Raw genomic sequence first — 21,291 nt, 5'->3', positions numbered from 1 at the left:
CAAAAAATGAAAGTGAATTGCGCGATTATTTTTTGATTCAGCAAAATTTTGAAACTTTTCTTTAACTGGGTCACAATATTCATGTACAATGTCAATCGCGTAATTACGTGACTTTAATACCAAGCAAGTTTAAAAAAAAATACAAACAAACAAAACAAAATGTTTTTAAAATTATCTTTCTTATTTTACTGAATTTAAAAATAAAATAGAGAAAATAAAATTATTAAATTGGAAAAATATTCTTATTTTAAGAATATTATATTCTAACTATATGAATAAAATGGATCCAAAGAAAAAAATATACATTATTACTCAATTTGAAAAAAAAAAACAATAAACACTATATCTTGACAAAAATTATAAAAATGATTAATAAATTCCGTATCCGGAGAATTTAAAATATATTAAATTTGCAATACTTCCGGTTTTTAATGTTTAAACATATATGAAATTATTGATATAAATTTTTAAACAGGAAATTAAATTTATTTTCGAGAGATCGGAAGGATATTTAAATCTCATCAACTCATCAGTTGTAATGTCAAAAAAAAGTTACAGTTCAAAAATGAAGACGACAGTTTCATTACTTTTTTTAATTATTGTCACTTTGACATTCGAAAATTCTAATTGTAACTGCCTTAACCGTATTAGTCTTGATTGTAAGGTAATGTAACAATGGAATATTTTTATTAATATTAAATTTTTAAATTAAAAAAAATATAATTTCGTATTTTATAATATTTTAGAAAGTGCCTCAAAAATCAAATGATTTTATACAACATCATTCAAGTGAGTTGGATTTTGATTGTCCTGCAAGAAGAAATGCAATTATAATTACAAGTCCAAAATTACAACGTTCGTTAAAATATTATAATAATCGTAAATCAAAATCTAAAAAACTTTGTTCTCGATATGAATGTCGTATAAAAAATTGCAAAAAAACATGTACGAATATAAATACAAGTGGTCCTACTGATTTTAAATTAATTGACTCATTTACTATTTCATCAGATGAAAACGACAATCCTACACCAGAGTATGATTATTTTTTATTAAAAAAAAAAAAAGATTCTTCTTGAACAATTTAATAAAAAAAAACTATTAAAAATTAATTGTGTATTTTATTTTCTTTTTAGTTTTGTTGAATTCGATGAAAATTTTCAACCATCCCAGTGTCATTATGATGAACCTCATCCTCAACATTATTACGATGAGATCAATGATTCTATTCGAAGGTTTATTTTTTTTTCAATTTTAGAATAATATTTATAAATCTTAATTTAAAAATAAATTTCAAATCTTTTTAAATTAAAATTTTTTATCTTTTTTACAGTTTTGACGAATTTGAAAAACCTCAACATCATTATGATGAGATCAATGATTCAATTCCAAGGTTCATTTCATTTTCATTTCAAACTATAAAAATATTTACAAAATCTTAATTGAAAATTATTTTACATTTTTTTTAAATTAAAATGAAATTTTTTTCACAGTTTTGACGAGTTTGAAGAACCTCAACATCATTATGATGAGATCAATGATTCAATTCCAAGGTTCATTTCATTTTCATTTCAAACTATAAAAATATTTATAAATCTTAATTGAAAATTAATTTACATTTTTTTTAAATTAAAATAAAATTTTTTTCACAGTTTTGACGAGTTTGAAGAACCTCAACATCATTATGATGAGATCAATGATTCAATTCCAAGGTTCATTTCATTTTCATTTCAAACTATAAAAATATTTATGAATCTTAATTGAAAATTGATTTACATTTTTTTTAAATTAAAATGAAATTTTTTTCACAGTTTTGACGAGTTTGAAGAACCTCAACATCATTATGATGAAATCAATGATTCTATTCAAAGGTTTATTCTCTTTTTTTCAAGTTTAAAATAATATTTATAAATTTTAATTGAAAAATTTTTTCTTTCTTTTATTACAGTTTTGATGAAAATGATGAACCCCAGAATCTTTACTATGTGATCAATGATTCCATTCCAAGGTATGACAATTTTTCATAATATATTACAGTGAAATATATCAAATCTTCATTATTAAAAAAAAAAGAAAAAAAAAATTAACAATCATTTTTATAAATATTTTTTTTCATATTAAAAATACTTTTAATTTAATTTTAAAAATAATGAGTTACTTGATTTCAAGAAATTAATTGTGAAACATAATAATTGTTGAAATAAAAAAATTAATAATTATTCTTTTTTTCAGTTTTGATGAATATGCTGAGAGTTGGTAGCAGTGGAAAAATATTACATTTAATGACGATTTAGTCATCATTGACTAAATGACTAATATAAAAAAAAATTACATTGTAATATACTTCTAATAAAAACTATATATAAATAAAATAATAAATATAATTTTTATATTAAACAAAAAAATGAGCTTACTATTTATTAAAACATTCCTTTTTTTCTTGCTGATTATTGAACTATTTTTTAAGTACAATAAAATTATAGCAATTTAATTTCGATTCCTCAGATATTTTTTCTGAATTTATAAATAAGATCATTATACTCATGTTAAAAATACAAAAAAAGAGAAATCTCGAACAAAATTAAAATTATCTAATTAAAAATAAACTTTTATTAAATTTTTGTTATAAAAATTGTTGTTTCATTTTTCCGAGATTTTATACTTATGTAAATAATTGTTGTATTAAAAAAAAAAAAAATATGATTGAGAAGAAAAAGCAAAGCAGTTTGATTTCAAATATGTCTTGTCAAGGCAAAATTTACTTTTTAAGATATATAAAAATATAAATTTCACTGACAAAGTTTATTTTTAAAGTGAATAAAATTTTTTTATCAAGGCAACATTTACTTTTCAAGTAGATAAAAATAATTTCTACTGACAAAATTTTTGTTTTGGTATATATTAGATAAAATTAGTTTTTCACGTAAAATTCATTTCAAAGTAGTTATTTATTTAGTTATTATTTCAAGAAAAAGTTGTTTTATAAGAAAGAAAAATAGATTTTTTTTCTTGAATAATTGATTTTAATGTAGAAATAGTAATTTTGTTCAAATGAAAATTTAATTTTAGTAATAATTCATGAAGTTCATAAAATTGAATGATTTAAATGGCGTAGAATTTTCATTTCAATAAATCTTTGATCTTTTATTTTTATACACTCAGAGAAATGGTATATTTGTCTCCGAGCCTACTAACTCATTTATTTGTTGCAAATATATTTTATTTCATTGAAATAAAAAATTTATTTGAGACAAAGAAAAATTTATTTCTGACAAATAAAACTTTTATTTACGCCAAATAAATAAGTTAGTAGGCTCTGAGACAAATATACGTTTATTTAACTCAAATATATTTTATTTGGTTCAAATAAATCATTTCTCTGCGTGTAAATCATCATACATAGAATCCTATGTACAACTTTAATTAAATAGAAATTAAAATGTATAATTAGTTAAATAAAACTTTGGTTAAAAAAAAATTAGACTATTATGAAATTCAAAACACTGAAAATTTAGATGTGTGATTTTTTTTTGAAATATTCACAAGTTTTATTAATTTTCATAAATAAATTTTTTTTACTGTTACAATGAAAAAAAACCGATTTGCTTTTCCTACATATTCGTTATTACGAAAGAAAAACAAGAACTACATGCGTAATATTTCTTAAAAACAAAAATTTTTATTTTCCATAATTTTGATCACTTGGATACTTCCTGAAGGAAATAATGCAGAATTAAAAAAACAAACAAATTAGTCAATTATTTGATTTCACATATGGTATCCGGAAGGGAATTAAAAATATAAATATAAAATATTGATAGAAATATTTTATATCACATATTTCATATAAGATGAAACACTCTAATTATTTTTAAATAAACATTACACAACATTGGTATTTCTTATGATTTTGAATATGCAGGAAGTTATAAACTTAGGATCATTGACCACAAGTATTTGTAATATTTCAAAACAGGGAAAGAAAAATTCTTCGAGATCGAGAATATATTTAAATCTCGACATCTCATCATTCAGTGTAATGTCAGGATAGTTAGACACGAATTACAAAAATGAAAGTGTCATTTGTGCTATTATTTTTACTTGTCGCTTTGGCGATTCAAGTGTCAATCGCCCAGCATGGTTGTAGAGGAAGAAAGTGTGTCCCAGTTAAACTATCATTAAAATGTGTAACGTATCATTCCAAATCATTCCATTTTTATATAATATTTAATAAATTATTGAATTTTCTATTATTTATTTGAATAATTCTTCAAAAAAAAAAATATATATATTTTTTTTTAAATGTATATCAATTATTATAACAGATCATTTAACATCAGTTAGATAAAGTGTTAAAATATTAAAAATGACATAGAATTTTTGATATAATTAAAAAGTGTTTTTTTTTTGTGAAAAATTAATTATAAGTTATAATTTGCATATAGATGATAAAATTATGCAAAACATATTTCATAAATGAGATATTAGTTATTTTTGTTAACATTAATGTTAATTTTTTTCAGTCTATGGTTAAATCTCAATTCTTTGATTTGATTGAAGTGAAAATTATTTTAAATTAATAAAATGATTTTAATGCATTGAAGATTAATAAATTGCAATTTTTTTTTAGATAATTTAAATTTTTTGATATCAATTGATTAGTATCTGTTTTGTATTATTCACAGCATTCAAAACATTGCCACAGACATAAACATCATCATAAGTGTTGTGGTCATCATGGTAATCATCATCATCATGGTCATCATTGTATAGGACCAATGTGTTACTCAGCGGCAATGCCAGGAACAGCAACAGCACCAATTCCAGGATCAATGTCAATGCCAATGCCAATGCCAATGCCAATGCCAATGCCAATGCCAATGCCAATGCCAATGCCAATGCCCGCACCAATTCCAATGCCATGTCCAATGCCAGCACCAATGCCAGCACCAATGCCAGCACCAATGCCAATGCCAATGCCAGCGCCAATGCCAGCGCCAATGCCAATGCCAATGCCAATGCCAGCGCCAATGCCAATGCCAATGCCAATGCCAATGCCAATGCCACTGCCTGCACCAATGCCAGCACCAATGCCAATGCCAGCACCAATGCCAGCACCAATGCCAATGCCAGCACCAATGCCAATGCCAGCACCAATGCCAGCACCAATGCCAATGCCATGTCCAATGCCAGCACCAATGCCAATGCCATGTCCAATGCCAGCACCAATGCCAATGCCAGCACCAATGCCAATGCCATGTCCAATGCCAGCACCAATGCCAATGCCAATGCCAGCGCCAATGCCTTCCTTAAGTACATTTGGATATTATCCTGGACATCATCATCATCATCATCATGGTCATCATCATCATCGTCATCGCTGTTGTAAATCACACCATAAGCATTGCCACTGCAAATGTTGTAGGCATCACAATCACCATGGAAAATTATCTAACTGCAAATTATACATCAGACCAAAACGCTCGCCTAGTGCCAATTATTATGAACCTGATATGCTAGATTTCAGCCCTGATGCAGTACAAGACTCCAATACAAGGTACAATCATAATTTAATTCTCATATAAATAATAATTTCATTATTATTCTTAAAAATTTGTTTCAAAATTCGTCAATAAACTACAATTGATTTTTTTTTTTTTTTTTTTTTTGTATTCTCGAATGAATTAAAAAATTCAAAGATTTTAATATATTTTTTTATTTCGACAAATTCTCGAATTGTTACTTAAATATTGAATTATCTATAAAATATTAAAAGAAATAAAATCAAATACAATTGAAATTTTCAAATTCTTGAATCCATTTCGAGAATTAAGTTTTAACTTATATTAACTTTATTAAATCGAATTTATGTCTTTACAGTTATGACGAAGAATCAGAATTTGTTAAAATGCCTCAATATTATCAAGATGAAGTCTGCTCATACTGATTTGACAATGCCGATTTGCTAACTTTATTTTATTGACTATTAAACTGTGTATATATATCCTGACATTTAGTTTTATATATAATATAAATATATAATTCTAATTATATTATATGAAATATATGAAATACATATTATATTATATGTATAAATCATGCATTACATGAAAATATCAATAAAAAATATATAATTGAAATTAAACAGATAGTGAATTTTATTTTTGAATACAATGAATCCATTAAAATTAAGGTAAATGAAAATATGTTTTAACGTTCTGATGAAAATAGCTGAGTTGTCAATACATTAAGTGTTTAATTTTTTTTAACTTTAAATAATTTTTCACCACATTCTTATATTATTATTTTATCAAGTGATATAAATTTATATCACTATAATTTTATTCTTATTTTAATATAAACTTCTATTCCCATAAAATTATTGAAACTATTTTTTTTTCGGTCAAAATTAAAAAAATCCTTATTTTCTATACAAATTTAGAGAATATCTATTTATCAAATGTAGAATAATTATATTAAAAATGTATAAGAATAATTTTCAAATATGAATATGAATATGATTTTATATAAAGTACATTTTCATTCTCTAGAAGTAATATTTATCTCCTTCAAGTTTGTAATTTAAATTTTATCATTTTGAATTTACATTGACTGACTTATATGAAAATAAAATAATTATATATATAAAATTAAGAACATGTTTAATCGCAAAAACTGCGATATAAATGTAAATAAAAAAATTATTAATAACAATTTTCAAAATTGCAAATTCTTTAAACACATTGATAAAAAAGACAAACTTTCATTATCAATAAAGGAAAAGTATCACGATTCACAAGTTTTTATCGTTCTTTATTGAAATGCATTTGAAAAAAAAAATCTTTACGGAAGAGATTAAAGGTAAAGATGTTTTTCTTTTGGAAACACGTTTTGCGTGATAATTTGTTGAACGATTTTGAATAAATAAGCCAGCCGAAATCATCAAGGGACAAGTTTAACAGAAGCTACAATGAAGAACTCTTTTCTAACATTAGGCTTTGTCATTGTCCTGACAATCTTAATAAATCATGATTGTCAAGGATTTCCCACTAATCATCATCATAAATCAAAAATTGATAATCATCGTCAAAAACGAAATTCAAGTTTTGACCAGGAAATAGAACAATTAAAACAAGGAATCAAAAATCTAAATAGCACTGAATTCTCAGAAATTCAAGATTATATTAGTAAAACAATCATTCAATTATTACAAAAGTATCCAGATTTTAACCAGGTAAGAATTAATCATTTTCTTAAATAATTTTTGTTTTATTATTATAATAAAATAAATCTATAACAATATTAAATAAATATTTCTTTTTTTCTATAAAATTTTAATATATTCGCCAATTATATTTTTATAGTAAAAAAAAAAATTATTTATATATTATATCCAAATTAGTAAAAAGAATCTGGATAAAATTATAAATATATTTGAAATGTGAAAAATTTTCCATTTTAGAGAATAATTTTAGTTCATTTAGGAGAAACATGATATTTTTCATATTAATGCTATAAATATATTTTACATTCTGATTATATTTTCCATATATACCTAATATATATGAAAATATATTTTATGTTTAATTAATATATTTATTTCCATTACAGACATCGGGATTAGATATTTTGGAACGGATGCGTCGAGAAACTAGTAAGAAAGCGTGTTCTTGTTATGGGAATCTTCCAAAAAGAAAACAAAAAGAACTTAAACATATAATTGATGATATAATTAAATACGGTAATCCCGATGGTATTAATGAGAATAAACCTCCAAAACAAAATAGTATAAATAAGAATGATAAGAAAGGTAAGAAAGGTGAGGATGATGAGGATGATGAGGATGATGAGGATGATGAGGATGATGAGGATGATGAGGATGATGAGGATGATGAGGATGATGATAGCGAAAGTGGAACACCAACCAATGCTAATCATCGTAACTTGAATAGAATACACGGTGATGATCCACTTAATACAGGTAACAACCCTCAAAATGATAAAGATAATACGGAAGAGGAAATAGATGATGATGGTGGTGATGATGATGGCAATAATGATGGCAATAATGATGGCAATAATGATGGTGAAGATGATAGTGGTGATGATAGTGGCAATAATGATGGTGACGATGCTGATAAGACTTGTACTTCAGATATTATGAATAATATTGTGGATAAATTACAAAAACTTGTGTGTAATTCGCTTTGCAGCAAAAATAAAAAACCTAAAACAACAAAAACAGTTGTAACAACAACAACAACAACTATTAAAAAAAACAAACGTGATGATAATAGTACTATCATTAAAGATGACGAACAAATAGAAACATCATCACGTCAATCTGTTGTAACAAAACCTTCTTTAATTCCTGAGACGAATTTGGAAACATCTAAAGTTAAACGAGAACCCAATAATGACAATAAAAAAATAAGGTATATAAATTCAAATGACACTGAAACATCCACTATTTCATTAACTATGATGGGACAAGAATTTATTGTAAGTAATAACAACAAAACGTCAGAAACATTTCCAAGTACAATCAATGTTTCAACAGTTACTATTCCCAATCAGAAAAATGACAATAGACCTAAAGAAACAGAAGAAACAACAGATAATTCAAATTTTCAACCATACAAAATTAAAAAATAATTCAAATGAATATACATTAAAATTAAGTTCAACTCATACTTTTAATATTTTACTTCAAATTAGTAAATTTTTTATATTTTCTATTAATATTATTATTATTTCCATTATATTTTTACCCTTTGTCATATTATTACTAACAATGCGAGAACGTCAAAGATATAAATATCTTATTAGATTAATTTCTTTTTAAATATATCGATTAAACCAATTATATTATATATTTGTAAATAAATAATAATAAAAAAAAAATAAAATATTTCAATGCCAACAAAATAATTCTATTTTATTATTTATTCTACCATTATATTATATTATAAGAAATAATTTTAAAATAAAAATTGTAAAAAGTGGATCACAACAAAAATTCCGAATCTGCAAAATTTGAAATTATTTTCATTGTCTTTTTATTTCAAGGATATCCTTGGAAATATAAATGATGTAACACATAAATTAAGCAAAATAATAATAATGAACAATTCATTGTTGGCAAATAATTAATTTTTTTCTTTTTTCATTATAAACATTGCTGAATTTACATTTTTTTAATTGAATTTAATCTTGAAACTCTTATTAAAGAATAATTATTTATTTTTTTTATTTATTCTAAATAAAATGCATTGAATCATATTTTTAAATAAGAGCCAATATAATATGTATTCTTATAAATTTTTAATATAATTTTTTTCAATGAATATATTTTTTTTCAATAATTAACAAATAACAGAATTAATTCCATCAAAAATATTTTTTAAAAAATTTAATGACAATAGAAAATTGAATGCTTCATAATAATTAATGAAATGATGTTTATATACGTAGCTTTATTGTTAAATTTATTTCACACATTACGTGTATTATATTGTGAGAACAATAATTGCATATTTCCTGTTTAAATCACATATATTGATCATTGAAAATAATAAAATTACGCATGAAAATATTATAGTAACGATTGTATATATATATATATGGTTTCTTTAAATTTTATTTTAATATTTTCATAAATATTATAAATATTATAAAACATTCAATTTAGCTTTTGTTAAAAAAAAATAATTATTATAAAATGCAAATAAATATATTTTTTTTTTATAATAATCTGTCTTTTAAAAATTTTATTATTATTTTTATTAAATTGCAACAATAATTTATTAATTATTCATTAAAATCATAAATTCTCGAACATTTAAGGCATAAATTAAAAAAAAAAACGCAAAAATCATTTTAAAAAAAAATTTTAAACTCTTTTAAAATGACTATTGGAACTTAAAATCACACGTAGTAATTCATTTACCTATTGCGATAATAACAATCAATCAATCATTATTCGCATACATTATTGTTTCAATTTCAATGGTAAAAGCTAACAATGCGTAATAAAAAGTCTCGCGTTTTAAAACTCAATAATGTGAGTTTCATTTCAACTTTTTTTTTTCGTTTAAATAATAAAATGAAAAATATAGTACTTTCGTTAATTTTAATGTTAAATATAAAAAAATGAATTATTATACATTTGTTAATTGAACTTATCGCACAATTATAATAACATATAAATTTAAATAATAAAAATAATTGTTATTTCTTTAATTGTTGTAATTTCATTTAACAAATAAAAAAAATTTAATTTTAATATTTTTTTTTTTTATTATGAAACTAACATTTTTTTTTTAGTATTTTTTTTTCTTTTACTGAAAAACATACCTCAAAACTGAATAAATAAAGTTAAACCTAAATAGAAAAAAATATGGAAAATTTCATTTATTCAATTTTGAAGATTACAATTTTCATGAAAAGAAAAAAAAGTAGAACTGAAAAACAGATATTTTTTTTATTTTTTGTATTTGCCTAAGATATGGAAGGAAAAATAGATAAGTAATGCCAACTGTTAAATAAATAGCTGAAAGTTTTTAAAAAGCTTCACTATAAAGTTCCACCTTTGACCTGAACATTCCTTCTTTTATCGCGCCGTCAACTGCGCCAGTTTTGCTTTCAAATCCAGTTTGTTACCTTCTCTTCCATCACATACCACGAATCTTTAGTTTCTCTCACATCATCGAATACAAAGTATAAATTTTTTTTCCAACATGTCTCGCTTTATTATTTTGACTTTATTAGTCGTTTGCTTCGTCTGTATTTATCAGGTAAATTTTTTTAAAATAATTTTTTTCATATTTTACTAATATGCATATTTAAATGTATAAAAATTCTAACATTAGAAAATAATACAATATTGTATATTAAATTTCTATAATATAATAAAAATAGGTCATCTTGAAAACTAAGGCATAAAAAAGTTAATTGTTATTATTTTAATATTTCTGTTTTACATATTTCTTTTTATTAAAATATAATTATTTCTTATATTGGTATATATAAAAATTGATTTTATATATTATAAATTATTGTAAAATAATTAAATTTTTTGATTTTATGTAGAAATGAAGGTATACATTTATTTAATTAATAATAACTATTTGAAATTTTTAAAATGAAAATTATCAAAAATTAAAGAAAAAAAAAATTGTTTTATACGTAGTTTGTATAATTAAATATATGATTGTAGCTTTTATACGAATGTTTCCGGTACTACTTAACGAAAAAGACCTTTTAAACTACATACTGACCTACTATTTCATATATAAAACATCTTCATATCAATTCTCATTCATTTCAAATAAAAATTTGTTCAATGAAAGCAGAATTTTATTTTTAAATTTAAAAAAAGTTTTTTTTTTTAATAAACAAATAAATAAGATTTTTTCAATATTCATAATTTGTGTATTTAATTTTTATTTTAAAAAAATCAAATATACGAAGCGGATGTTAAGCTATTAGTGACAATGAAACTTAGCATTACAAATATTTTTTTTCGAATACTTATTCATTCATTATTCAATTAGCAATTAGTCACAATTTATATAAAAAAAGGCCTTGACGCAAGAATGGTCATCAATTTTCTTCCGTTTACTTTAAAAAAATAAATAAAATTAGTATTATTTTTTTTGCGATTGGAAATTCCAAAAAAAATATATATATATATATATGACATATTAGTTTTCAATGTACGTTGTTAAAATAATCGTGAAAAAAGAAGTAAATCCTTGAAAATGTTTCATTGAGTGAGAGAAAATAAAGTTTTTTAAAAATAAAAAATTAAACAAAAAATTATCGATCTATTCCAATAAATAATTCTATCTAAAATATATATTTAATTTCATTTTATACCCAGAGAAATATTTTATTTGAAAGAAATATAATTTATTTCAATTAAATAAAAATATATTTATCTAAAAGCTAAATAACTATGTATCTGAAATCAATAATTATTTATCTCTGAGATAAATACTGATATATTTTTTCTCTGGATGTAAAGAAATGTTATTTAATGTTTTTTTTAATTATTATTTCATTTGTATAATATATAATACATATATAATAATAATGTATAATATATATATATATATATATATATATATAATTATTTATAGAAAGCAATATATTTAAATTATTTAAAACAATTAATTAAAATAATCTCAAATTAAATGATTTTATATTTTAATGTATTTTTTAGGCTTATGGAGCTCCAGCAGACAAAATTGATGACAGTACTAAAACTGCGAAAGACTGGACGGACTCCATAAAGCAATCATTCGAGAAAATACAACCAGGATTGGAAAAATTTGGACAAGATACGAAAAATTTCTTTAAAGACACATACGCAACTATTTCAGATAAATTTAAAAAAGTTATTCCTAAAACCGAGAATTAAAATATTTCCCATAGATTGTTATATATGAAACGTATTACAATATTTTTTGACCAGTGATGTATACTTATTCAATATTATAATATAATTTATAAATGATTATATTATTTATTTCAAATGTATTTCTGTGAAGTACGAATTAAATTTTTCACATAAATGTAATCTTCTATTTGTATTAAAAAAAAATGTGAGCCGCATAATAAACACTTACGTGCAAATTTTCATTGATTTTTCAAAAAAAAAAAAAAAAAAAAAAAAAATTGTACGAAGCATTTCATTTGTATATAAATAAATAGTTATATAAATTATTCTTTTCTTATAAATTAAAGATATTTATATCGAATGAAATAAAATGTAACCATACTTTTTAAAAAATAAAGAATACAAGAAGAATTTTATTGTTATTATGAATATAGTATAATTAGCCAAGTCTATTAAACATGAAAAAAAAATTTTCAGAATTTTTAAAATATACGTAATTTTTTCGAGCACAATCAAAAGTAATTGATAATAAAAAAAATTTTATGTTGAAAGCATTATTTTTTTTTTACAAATTGCATATTGCTACTTTTTTAATTTCATAATTATTCAACTTGATATTTTATTGTTAAATAAAAAAATTATAGTTTTTAAAACACATTATTTTTATTCAATTGAAAATTATAATATTGTTTCTTTTTCAAATATAATTCCATAAAAAAAAATAATTTAATTTCAATCAAAAATTTGTTAAATATTTTACTTTGCAAATTATTACTATAAACTTTTCAAATAATGGAATAATTTATTATTGATATAAAAATTTAGTTTGAAAATTAGAAAAATTTGACATCGACAAACTGTATTTTCATATATATATATACGTATATATATTGTATACTAAGATCATTGTGACAGATAAGAAAGACATATTGGTTCCAGAGGTCACAAAAGCATTTAATTATACCGACATATAAAAAAGTCGTTATGGAAATTATATATACAAAAAAAGAATAGAAAAAAATGCTGAACACGTGAATTATTTGTTCGCTGACAATCACGAAAATGTTTAATTTCTTCTTTTATAATTATGTATATAATTCATTTTAACTTTATATATAAAAATTATTAAAATTTTCCAACCTGTTTATTATACGGTTCACAAAGGTATTATAAATTAAAAAGTCCAAAACTAATATAGACATATTTAAAAAATATAATTTTTAACTAATTCGTCAAAAGAATTAAATATAAAACTCAATAAGAGAAATATTTTTGAATAAAGAAAAAAATGACTGATTTTATTTATATAAATTTATATAAGTGCAATTTTTGTCGATAAAGAGTATTTTATAAAGAAATGTTTATGTAAAAAAAAAAGCTATTAGATAATTCTCAAGGGTCCGATTGATAACTTCTAAGTCATAGTTAATAAATCTTATTCAAAAATATACAAAATTTGATTGAACAACATTTGCAAAATAGCAAACAAAAAAAATTTTTTAAATGCAAATAAAAATTATATAGGCCAATTATAGGATCAAATTAGACAATTAAAAAAAATTAAAGAGTTTAATTTTGATCCCAGTTACGAAATTATTAACTATATATTACTTTTTTCATTGAAATAAAAAAAAAAATAAACAAATTTCGACTTCAATAACAATTTAAATAATTTAGGTGATTTGTTTTTTCTAGCAAATTTTCTAGAAAGTAATCTTATTACATGTCATTAAAAAAAAAGGAGGGGTGGGAGGCAAAGCCCTGTAATAATGTTTTCCAAGCTTAATAAGTGGCACTTTGCCCCGGTTACAGCGATAAAGATTGGCTATAAAAGGAAGTGACTAAGATTTTGCAGCATCAGTTCATTTGTAATATTCTAGCGAAGAGATTTATCAGTTTAATTCAACTATAGCTGTAAAAGCAACCATCAGAGTTCATCATGAAGAGCATTTTACTATTTTCAATTGTTTTGGCAGTAGCTTCTGCAGCAACAATTCAAAGGACTCGAAGAGATACTAATCAACCTGCTCAAGAGGCAACTGCTTTTGAAAATATTGTAGCATCATTCCAAACTGTTGGAGATAATTTAAAATCTTCACTTGAAAAAGCTACCAAAGAGGTAGGCTCTTAATTTTAAATTCTTAATGAATTTTAGATACTTATTAACAATTTTTTTTTTTTTTTTTTTTTTTGTATAAAAAATGTAATATTTTATAGTATAATCAAATTATTGACTTTTTTCTATAAAATAAAAATGTTATTAAATATTTAAAAAAAATTAATAAAAAGGATTTATTTATTAATTAATTTAGTAATAAAAATTATTATTATTCTAAAACGAAAGGCAAGAACTATTTAGAATAAATAATAAATAAATAATAATTTATTTAATTGACTTGGAAATTTCTTAATAAGAAAGAAAATTGTCTATTCGTTAGAGAATGACTAAAAACAATTTTTTTTGCTTCATATATTATTTTCTTTTTATAACAAAATTTTTGTTTGTTTTTTGTTAACGTTGCATGAATAAAATTTAACCTTCTTCAAATATTATTATTACTATTATTTTTGCTAAAAATTTCAGTTCAATGTCTTTATCAAATTAAAGATTCAAGTTGTTGAAAAATTTGAATAATGTCACAGAGATCACGTCATATATTAATATTGTATCATATACCCTTAAAGAAAAAAATTTCTAATCACAAATATTCATTATGAAACTGGGTGAAATATATATATATAAAAAAGTCTATCAGTTTCATATCTTAGCAACTTTGCACTAAAATTGATAAGTAAATTAACCTCTGAACTATTTCATCCGGGTTTAAAAATCTTTTCACCATATTCCTATTTTTAAAATTTATAGTCATCTGAGTTGATAAAAAGTTATAGGAGTGGCAATTTTTTTTCTCTAATAACAATATTATTGATTTTATAGAAAAGCAATATATTTTATGACGAATTTTATTAATAACAAATTATTTAAAATTTTTAAAACTTTTTTTTTTAAATTAAATTTTGAAAACAATTTTTTTTAAATTTTAATTTCAACAAATTCTTAACAGTAGTTAAGTAAGAAATATTCTATTAAGAAACTAATTTGACGATTTAAAATTAAGACAATAGTTTAAATGTAATTGACCTTATAATTTAAATTGTACTGTTAACTTATTTTTTTTTTTTTTTTTTGAACGAAAACTCGAGACCTTCCTAGCATGAATAATGAATAGCTGAGAAAATATTCGCATATAACTCATTTTTTCAAAATTAAATGCATTACATAATGTGTGAAAAATCACAGAACTTATGTAATATTTATGAAAAATCTCTGATTATAACTGAAATAACTTCAGTTAAGTATATAATAGAACTTTTGAATTAGTTTTTAATTGTAAAACGTCATTATATATTTATAATCATATCAAGGTCATCAAAAAAAAACTTAAAGAAGCGATAACTGAATATATAGTGCAAAAAACCACTTATGCAACATCAGTTATTTTTGCACAATATATTTCTTATTTAATAATTCGTAAATTAAATATTTTTGCAATTCATAATTTTAATTTTTTTGTTAAAACGATAAATTTTAACTGATAAAATTGAAAAATTATTGACAAATTGATAAACGAGCGTAACGTTTAGGACAATTTTCTTCAACTGATAATTGAACAACATCTAGAATTAAAAGTAATCTTCTCAACAGTTTAATGAAACATAATTATTTCCTTCCTTTTGCATAGAATTGTAATTTATATATGTATAGTTTAAGCCTTTTAAATCTCTAATCTCTAACTCTAACATATTGTAATGTTTAAATCAAACTTATTTTTATGTAATAAAAATATTTTAAGTTTTAATTCAAATGTATATCAATGAATATTAGATATTATAATAGAATTATTATTAAAAAATAATAAATATTATTTAAAATAAAAAAATCAAATACCTTTTTTTCCAACTAGTTTTTCATTAATATTCGTTTTTGTTTTAAGTTTCAAGAAAAGAATCCAGAAGTACAGAAGTTGTTAGATACCGCGAAATCTTCAATCCAAAAGAGCGTTGAAGACTTCAATAAACAATTTCCCGATGCACAGGAAAAATTTAAAGAACTCCAAACAAAAGGCCAGGAAGCTCTCTCAGTCGTGGTGAAAGAAGCTGAAAAAACATATAAAAATGTCAGTGATCAATTAAAAACAGCAATAGAAACAAAAAACTAAAAATTAAAAAGAGAAAACGACATTCTTTAATAAAGAGAACAAACAGTAAATAAATGCACTTGTCAAAGAATTTGAAATCAATATTGTACGAATTATATCTCGTATTAAAAAAAAACTTGATATAAACAAAGTGCTTTTAATGCTGTATAAAATTATTTCTAAAGAACTATTGTTTTATACAAAATAAATAAATAAAGTAAACGAATTGTTACCACAAAAATGTGTTTTGGTTCAATTTTTTCTATTTAAAAATTTTTTTTTAATAATTAATTTATTGATTAAGTATAGTTTAATTTATTTTATTAACACATGAATTTCAGATAATTTACAAAAATTGATAAAAGGCAAAATCTTATAAGATTATCGTATATCATATAATTTCTAAATAATTAAAACTTCTTTAATTATAAATTATCTGATAAGATCGTGATCATGTTTATAATTTTTTTCCGGTATAAGCTGAAGCTTCAATATTTTTTTTTGTCATAAATTTTGAGAGTACAAAAAGAGTGTCACGTTTGTATTCAGTAACAATAAAAAAAAAAATTCTGTTTTCTAAAATAATATATATAAAATAAAAAAAAAATATAAAGAAATGTGTATAATATATAAGAGCACATTTAAAAGTACGAATGTTTAATTATAAAATTTTTAAACTATCATGTTCATTTTTTTACCTAAATTTTATTATTATTTTATCTATCAATATGGTGGACGTCCGATCGTGTAATTTTGAAATTTTTAAATATCATCCATGTCAAATGCAGGTTTGTCATTATTTAATTATGATTTAATTTATTATTCATCTTAAATATTATTATCAAAAAAGATATAATTTTTTATTGTTATTTAAAATATTTTTAAAAATTTAACAAAAGATTAAAAATAAATCTTTTGAATGTGGGCTTAAAATTGTGTTGCGAATATTTTTTTAAATAGTATATTATTTTATTATTATACGTTATTAAAAAAAGTCCATGTAATCGTCAAAAGAACGAGATATAATAAATTCTCCGAGGGGAAACGATCATAACTTTTAGGTTGACGAAGAAACTTTATACATATATTTATATGTATAAAAAAGTGACTATTTTAAAATCATTTGCTATTTTATACTCATTTTTAGTTATCTTCTCCAGATTTATACGACCGGTTTTTGATGAGACTAAATCGAAAATATTCAAAAGACGATATACACTTCCTGTGCAATCATATTATTAAATTATTGGACTATCATACAAAGTTATGGATGAAAAATCTCTTAAAATGTTCTTAAGGTTTATCAAATAATAGTTTATAATTTCACCAATACGTAAAAAAAAGTGAGTATATATATATAAATAATAATAAAATTAATTTATGTGAATATTTGTTCCAAAAAGAATATATTGCAATAAAACTATATTATTTCAGATTACAAAGGAAAACTTATAATCAATTTAAATGAAATTCTCATGAATTTAACGATTCTTTTTAATAAAGAACATTTCTCGAAATTGAATTATAAATTTATTTGTTAAAAATAAATCAATTTAAACAATTATTAAAGAATATAAAGTGTTTTGATTTCACAATTAATTTCTCTTTATTTTCTGTGAGATAATGAAATATTGTTTTATTTATTGGTATATTTAATATTAAATTTGAACATTACTGAAAGTCAGTTTCAAAATTAAAAATTTTTTATTATGTTTAATAATAATTAATTATTATTTATTGTATCATAATTAAGCTAAGGGATAAAGAAAAAAATATATATAATTATATTTTTAATAACCAGAATTTATTGCAAATACCAATCAAAAGACATATTTCTGCATCAGCAAAAATTTGCAAGGTAGTTATAATTATTTATGCTTTGTGACATTGTCAGACGAAATGTGCAAAGTGACTGATTAATCAAGAGATTTATTTTGTTATTTTCCAACTCTATTTAAATAGTATTCTTTCACTATACTTTAATTAAAAATTTAAGAATATGAGGACAACATTTGCCATTTTTTTCATCTTAATTATTTATATTGTAAGTACTTTATACATACATATTATTATTACTATTTAATATTTTTTTTTTTTTATTATTATGTTGTATGCTAGAATATTGTTTCATTAATTAATTAATTTATTTTTTCAAAAAGGTATCAATTTTTGCATTTGAATTGAAAAATAAAATAACAAAGGAAGAGACTTTTTTTGATAAATTGACATCAAGAAATATAAATAAAGATAAATTTTCTACGGAAAGAGTAGAAAGAGGTGATTCAGAATATGAAAAAATGATGCAATTAATGAATATTATTGGAGTGGTTGACAATTTTATCACAAAAAAAACTAAAAATTTTATTCGAAGATTGACTGCCGTTTATGAACATGACGATCCTGATACAAATTAAAAGAAACTTTTTTTTTAATTAAAAAAATGTTATTTATATTATTATTATTGATTATTGTTATATTAATTAATTAAACAATCACGATAGTCAACATTTTTTGAATAGAAATAAAAATCTTGTATTTTATATTAATAAATTATAATTAATTTTTAATTAAAACTTTTAAATGATATTTCTCAATGATAAAATATAAAAAAATTAAAACATTCCGAAATTGAGCAACGGATATATGAGAATAAGTGGGGAGGGGAGGGACAATGAGACAGTTGCAATCAAATTAAATAATAAAGAGCATTTCACTTATTTGAAATTTCATGAAAAAGTATAAATTCTTTTCAGAATCAATGTATAATGTAGTTAAAAAAAATAACTCACCTTTTTCAATAATTGTGCTTGTATTATAATAATAATTTATTTTCATTAAATACCTTATTGTGCTTGTATTTTCTTAACTTTAATTTTACTTTAATATTAAAAAATGATTCGCCAATTTGTAATTTTACTATTCTTTCCATCTTGGATAATGACCATTGATTATTGTTCAATTTGTAGTGATCATACAATGTGCAAGTTTAAGGTAAGTACCTGAAAAAATAAAAAAAAAATTTAGAATCTCAAATTATATAAGAAAATAAATATTTTTAAAAATCTTAATTAATATTGATCAATCAAAGAAGTAGAGAATTGATATTACATTAGTATAATTAATTTAAATTAATTTATTGTATTACTTTAGAAAATTATTATTACTTTTTTCAAAGTTAAACAAATATTTAGGGGCCAGGAGCAGCTTGTGGACATGATAAAAAAAGCGGAATTTCAAATGATGAAATTCGAGAAATTTTAAAAATACACAATAATTTTCGTTCAACTGTGGCTTTGGGCAAAGAAAAACGAGGACTTCCAGGACCACAACCATCAGCAGCTAATATGAATGCATTAATTTGGGATGATAATTTGGCTGAGGTAGCACAAAGATGGGCGGATCAATGTACTTTTCAACATGATTTGTGCCGTCAAGATCGTGAGTATAAATATAATTTTTCTAAATTTATTTTTAATATCAACTAAACATTCATTTTTATTTATTTATTTTTTTTAATATTTTAAAAGCTCGCTTTCAAGTTGGTCAAAATATATACTTCATTACTGGATCAACAACAGGAAATTGGACCGATGCAATATCACTTTGGTATCAGGAAGTAACACAATTTGATTCTCAAACTGTGGATAAATTAATATTTCAATTTACAACTGGACATTACACTCAAATGATATGGGGAACTACTCGTTACATAGGATGTGGAAAAACATCCTATAGTGTATCTTATAAAGCTTTAGATTACGAACAACAAGAATATATTTTATCATATATACCACAAAATCAATCACTCACAAATAACACATATTTATATAGAAATAATGTATCATTCTCAAATTCACATCTTCCAGTAATTATTTATATTTATTAATTTATTACAAAACGATAAATAATTTCAAATTAAATAATTTAATTTCAATCCTATTTACAGTTAAGTAACATTATTAATGATGATGGAAAACATAATTTTCGAGAAAATTTATCACATATCCGAATGAGAAAATCAACTGTAGATGAATGGATACATACCATGTATAATATTAAAGGAAGAAATCACATTCTTGTTTGTAATTATGGACCAAGTGGAAATTTCTACTATCAACCAATTTACATCAGAGGTAAACCTTGTTCGCAATGTCCTTTAGGATTTCGATGTATAAATGGATTATGTACCTAAAATTCGAATCAAGAATTATAATTTTTGAATACGAATTGAAAAGCATCATAGCACCATTTCATGAAAGAGAGAATTTTATTTCCAAAAACAGATAAAACACGTGCAAAAGCAAATTAGACAGTACATAACCTAAAAGTCATTTTAGATGAAGTGTTCTTTTTTTTACTCAACATCAAAGTAAAAATTCAAATCAATAAATGATTTCTCACTACGAAATTATTTACTTAAATTACAATTAATTTAATTGAGATTTATATATACAGTATAATAAATATGAGAAATTTACTTACATTTTCAATGCGCTAAAATCACATTGAAATATGACACACGCATATTTATTAAAAGTTTACACTAATTAGATTTTTTTTTAATTTTCAAAATTTGAAAGAAATCTACCAATAGTTTATCATTTACTGATATGTAAACACGAAAAATAGAGCAGTTAAAAAATAGAAATTAGTAAAATATTCTTTTAAATTTAAATGACGGTTAATCAC

At 22.2% G+C, this 21,291-nt stretch overlaps 5 protein-coding genes and 1 long non-coding RNA gene across 12 annotated transcripts in view; 5 read left to right on the top strand and 1 right to left on the bottom strand.

Annotated features, from left to right (window-relative positions):
* LOC127277696 (uncharacterized) overlaps positions 1–16,480 on the bottom strand; it is a 34,031-nt gene extending 17,551 nt beyond the window's left edge. Inside the window, exon 1 of the long non-coding RNA XR_007842392.1 lies at positions 16,353–16,480. This is a non-coding gene — a long non-coding RNA (uncharacterized LOC127277696). The remainder of the gene's footprint in view (positions 1–16,352) is intronic.
* On the top strand, positions 442–2,392 carry LOC127277691 (uncharacterized). 7 transcript variants are annotated; one of them, XM_051298990.1, is made up of 9 exons: positions 451–664; positions 747–1,036; positions 1,137–1,235; positions 1,334–1,393; positions 1,494–1,553; positions 1,653–1,712; positions 1,812–1,871; positions 1,949–2,008; positions 2,233–2,392. In XM_051298990.1, the coding sequence occupies exons 1-9, from the start codon at positions 539–541 to the stop codon at positions 2,258–2,260; spliced, it is 843 nt and encodes a 280-aa protein (XP_051154947.1). In that variant the 5' UTR covers positions 451–538; the 3' UTR covers positions 2,261–2,392. The 7 variants fall into 7 exon arrangements, with proteins under 7 accessions (XP_051154951.1, XP_051154954.1, XP_051154953.1 ...); XM_051298994.1 differs by lacking the exon at positions 1,334–1,393 and having other exon boundaries at positions 442–664; XM_051298992.1 differs by lacking the exon at positions 1,494–1,553 and having other exon boundaries at positions 457–664.
* Positions 3,980–6,145, top strand: LOC127277689 (tetra-peptide repeat homeobox protein 1-like). The gene is made up of 3 exons (XM_051298988.1): positions 3,980–4,187; positions 4,686–5,557; positions 5,881–6,145. Exons 1-3 carry the CDS (start codon positions 4,071–4,073, stop codon positions 5,945–5,947), a joined length of 1,056 nt encoding a protein of 351 aa, XP_051154945.1. The 5' UTR covers positions 3,980–4,070; the 3' UTR covers positions 5,948–6,145.
* Positions 6,937–8,736, top strand: LOC127277687 (suppressor of Mek1-like). Its single transcript, XM_051298987.1, has 2 exons — positions 6,937–7,234; positions 7,612–8,736. The coding sequence occupies exons 1-2, from the start codon at positions 6,971–6,973 to the stop codon at positions 8,653–8,655; spliced, it is 1,308 nt and encodes a 435-aa protein (XP_051154944.1). The 5' UTR covers positions 6,937–6,970; the 3' UTR covers positions 8,656–8,736.
* On the top strand, positions 14,246–16,843 carry LOC127277695 (uncharacterized). The gene is made up of 2 exons (XM_051299002.1): positions 14,246–14,522; positions 16,399–16,843. Exons 1-2 carry the CDS (start codon positions 14,343–14,345, stop codon positions 16,621–16,623), a joined length of 405 nt encoding a protein of 134 aa, XP_051154959.1. The 5' UTR covers positions 14,246–14,342; the 3' UTR covers positions 16,624–16,843.
* Positions 16,844–18,110: 1,267 nt separating this feature from the next.
* Positions 18,111–20,794, top strand: LOC127277697 (venom allergen 5-like). The gene is made up of 5 exons (XM_051299003.1): positions 18,111–18,646; positions 18,762–19,593; positions 19,794–20,040; positions 20,130–20,467; positions 20,549–20,794. Exons 2-5 carry the CDS (start codon positions 19,495–19,497, stop codon positions 20,792–20,794), a joined length of 930 nt encoding a protein of 309 aa, XP_051154960.1. The 5' UTR covers positions 18,111–18,646; positions 18,762–19,494.
* The last annotated feature ends 497 nt before the right edge of the window (positions 20,795–21,291 follow it).

Source organism: Leptopilina boulardi, unplaced genomic scaffold (assembly GCF_019393585.1).
Source record: "Leptopilina boulardi isolate dan_hultmark-lab unplaced genomic scaffold, ZJU_Lbou_2.1 LbouV2_175, whole genome shotgun sequence".
Classification (NCBI taxonomy): Eukaryota; Metazoa; Arthropoda; class Insecta; order Hymenoptera; family Figitidae; genus Leptopilina; species Leptopilina boulardi.
The sequence above is the reverse complement of the archived record's forward strand: the minus strand, read 5'-3'. Positions and strand labels throughout refer to the sequence as shown.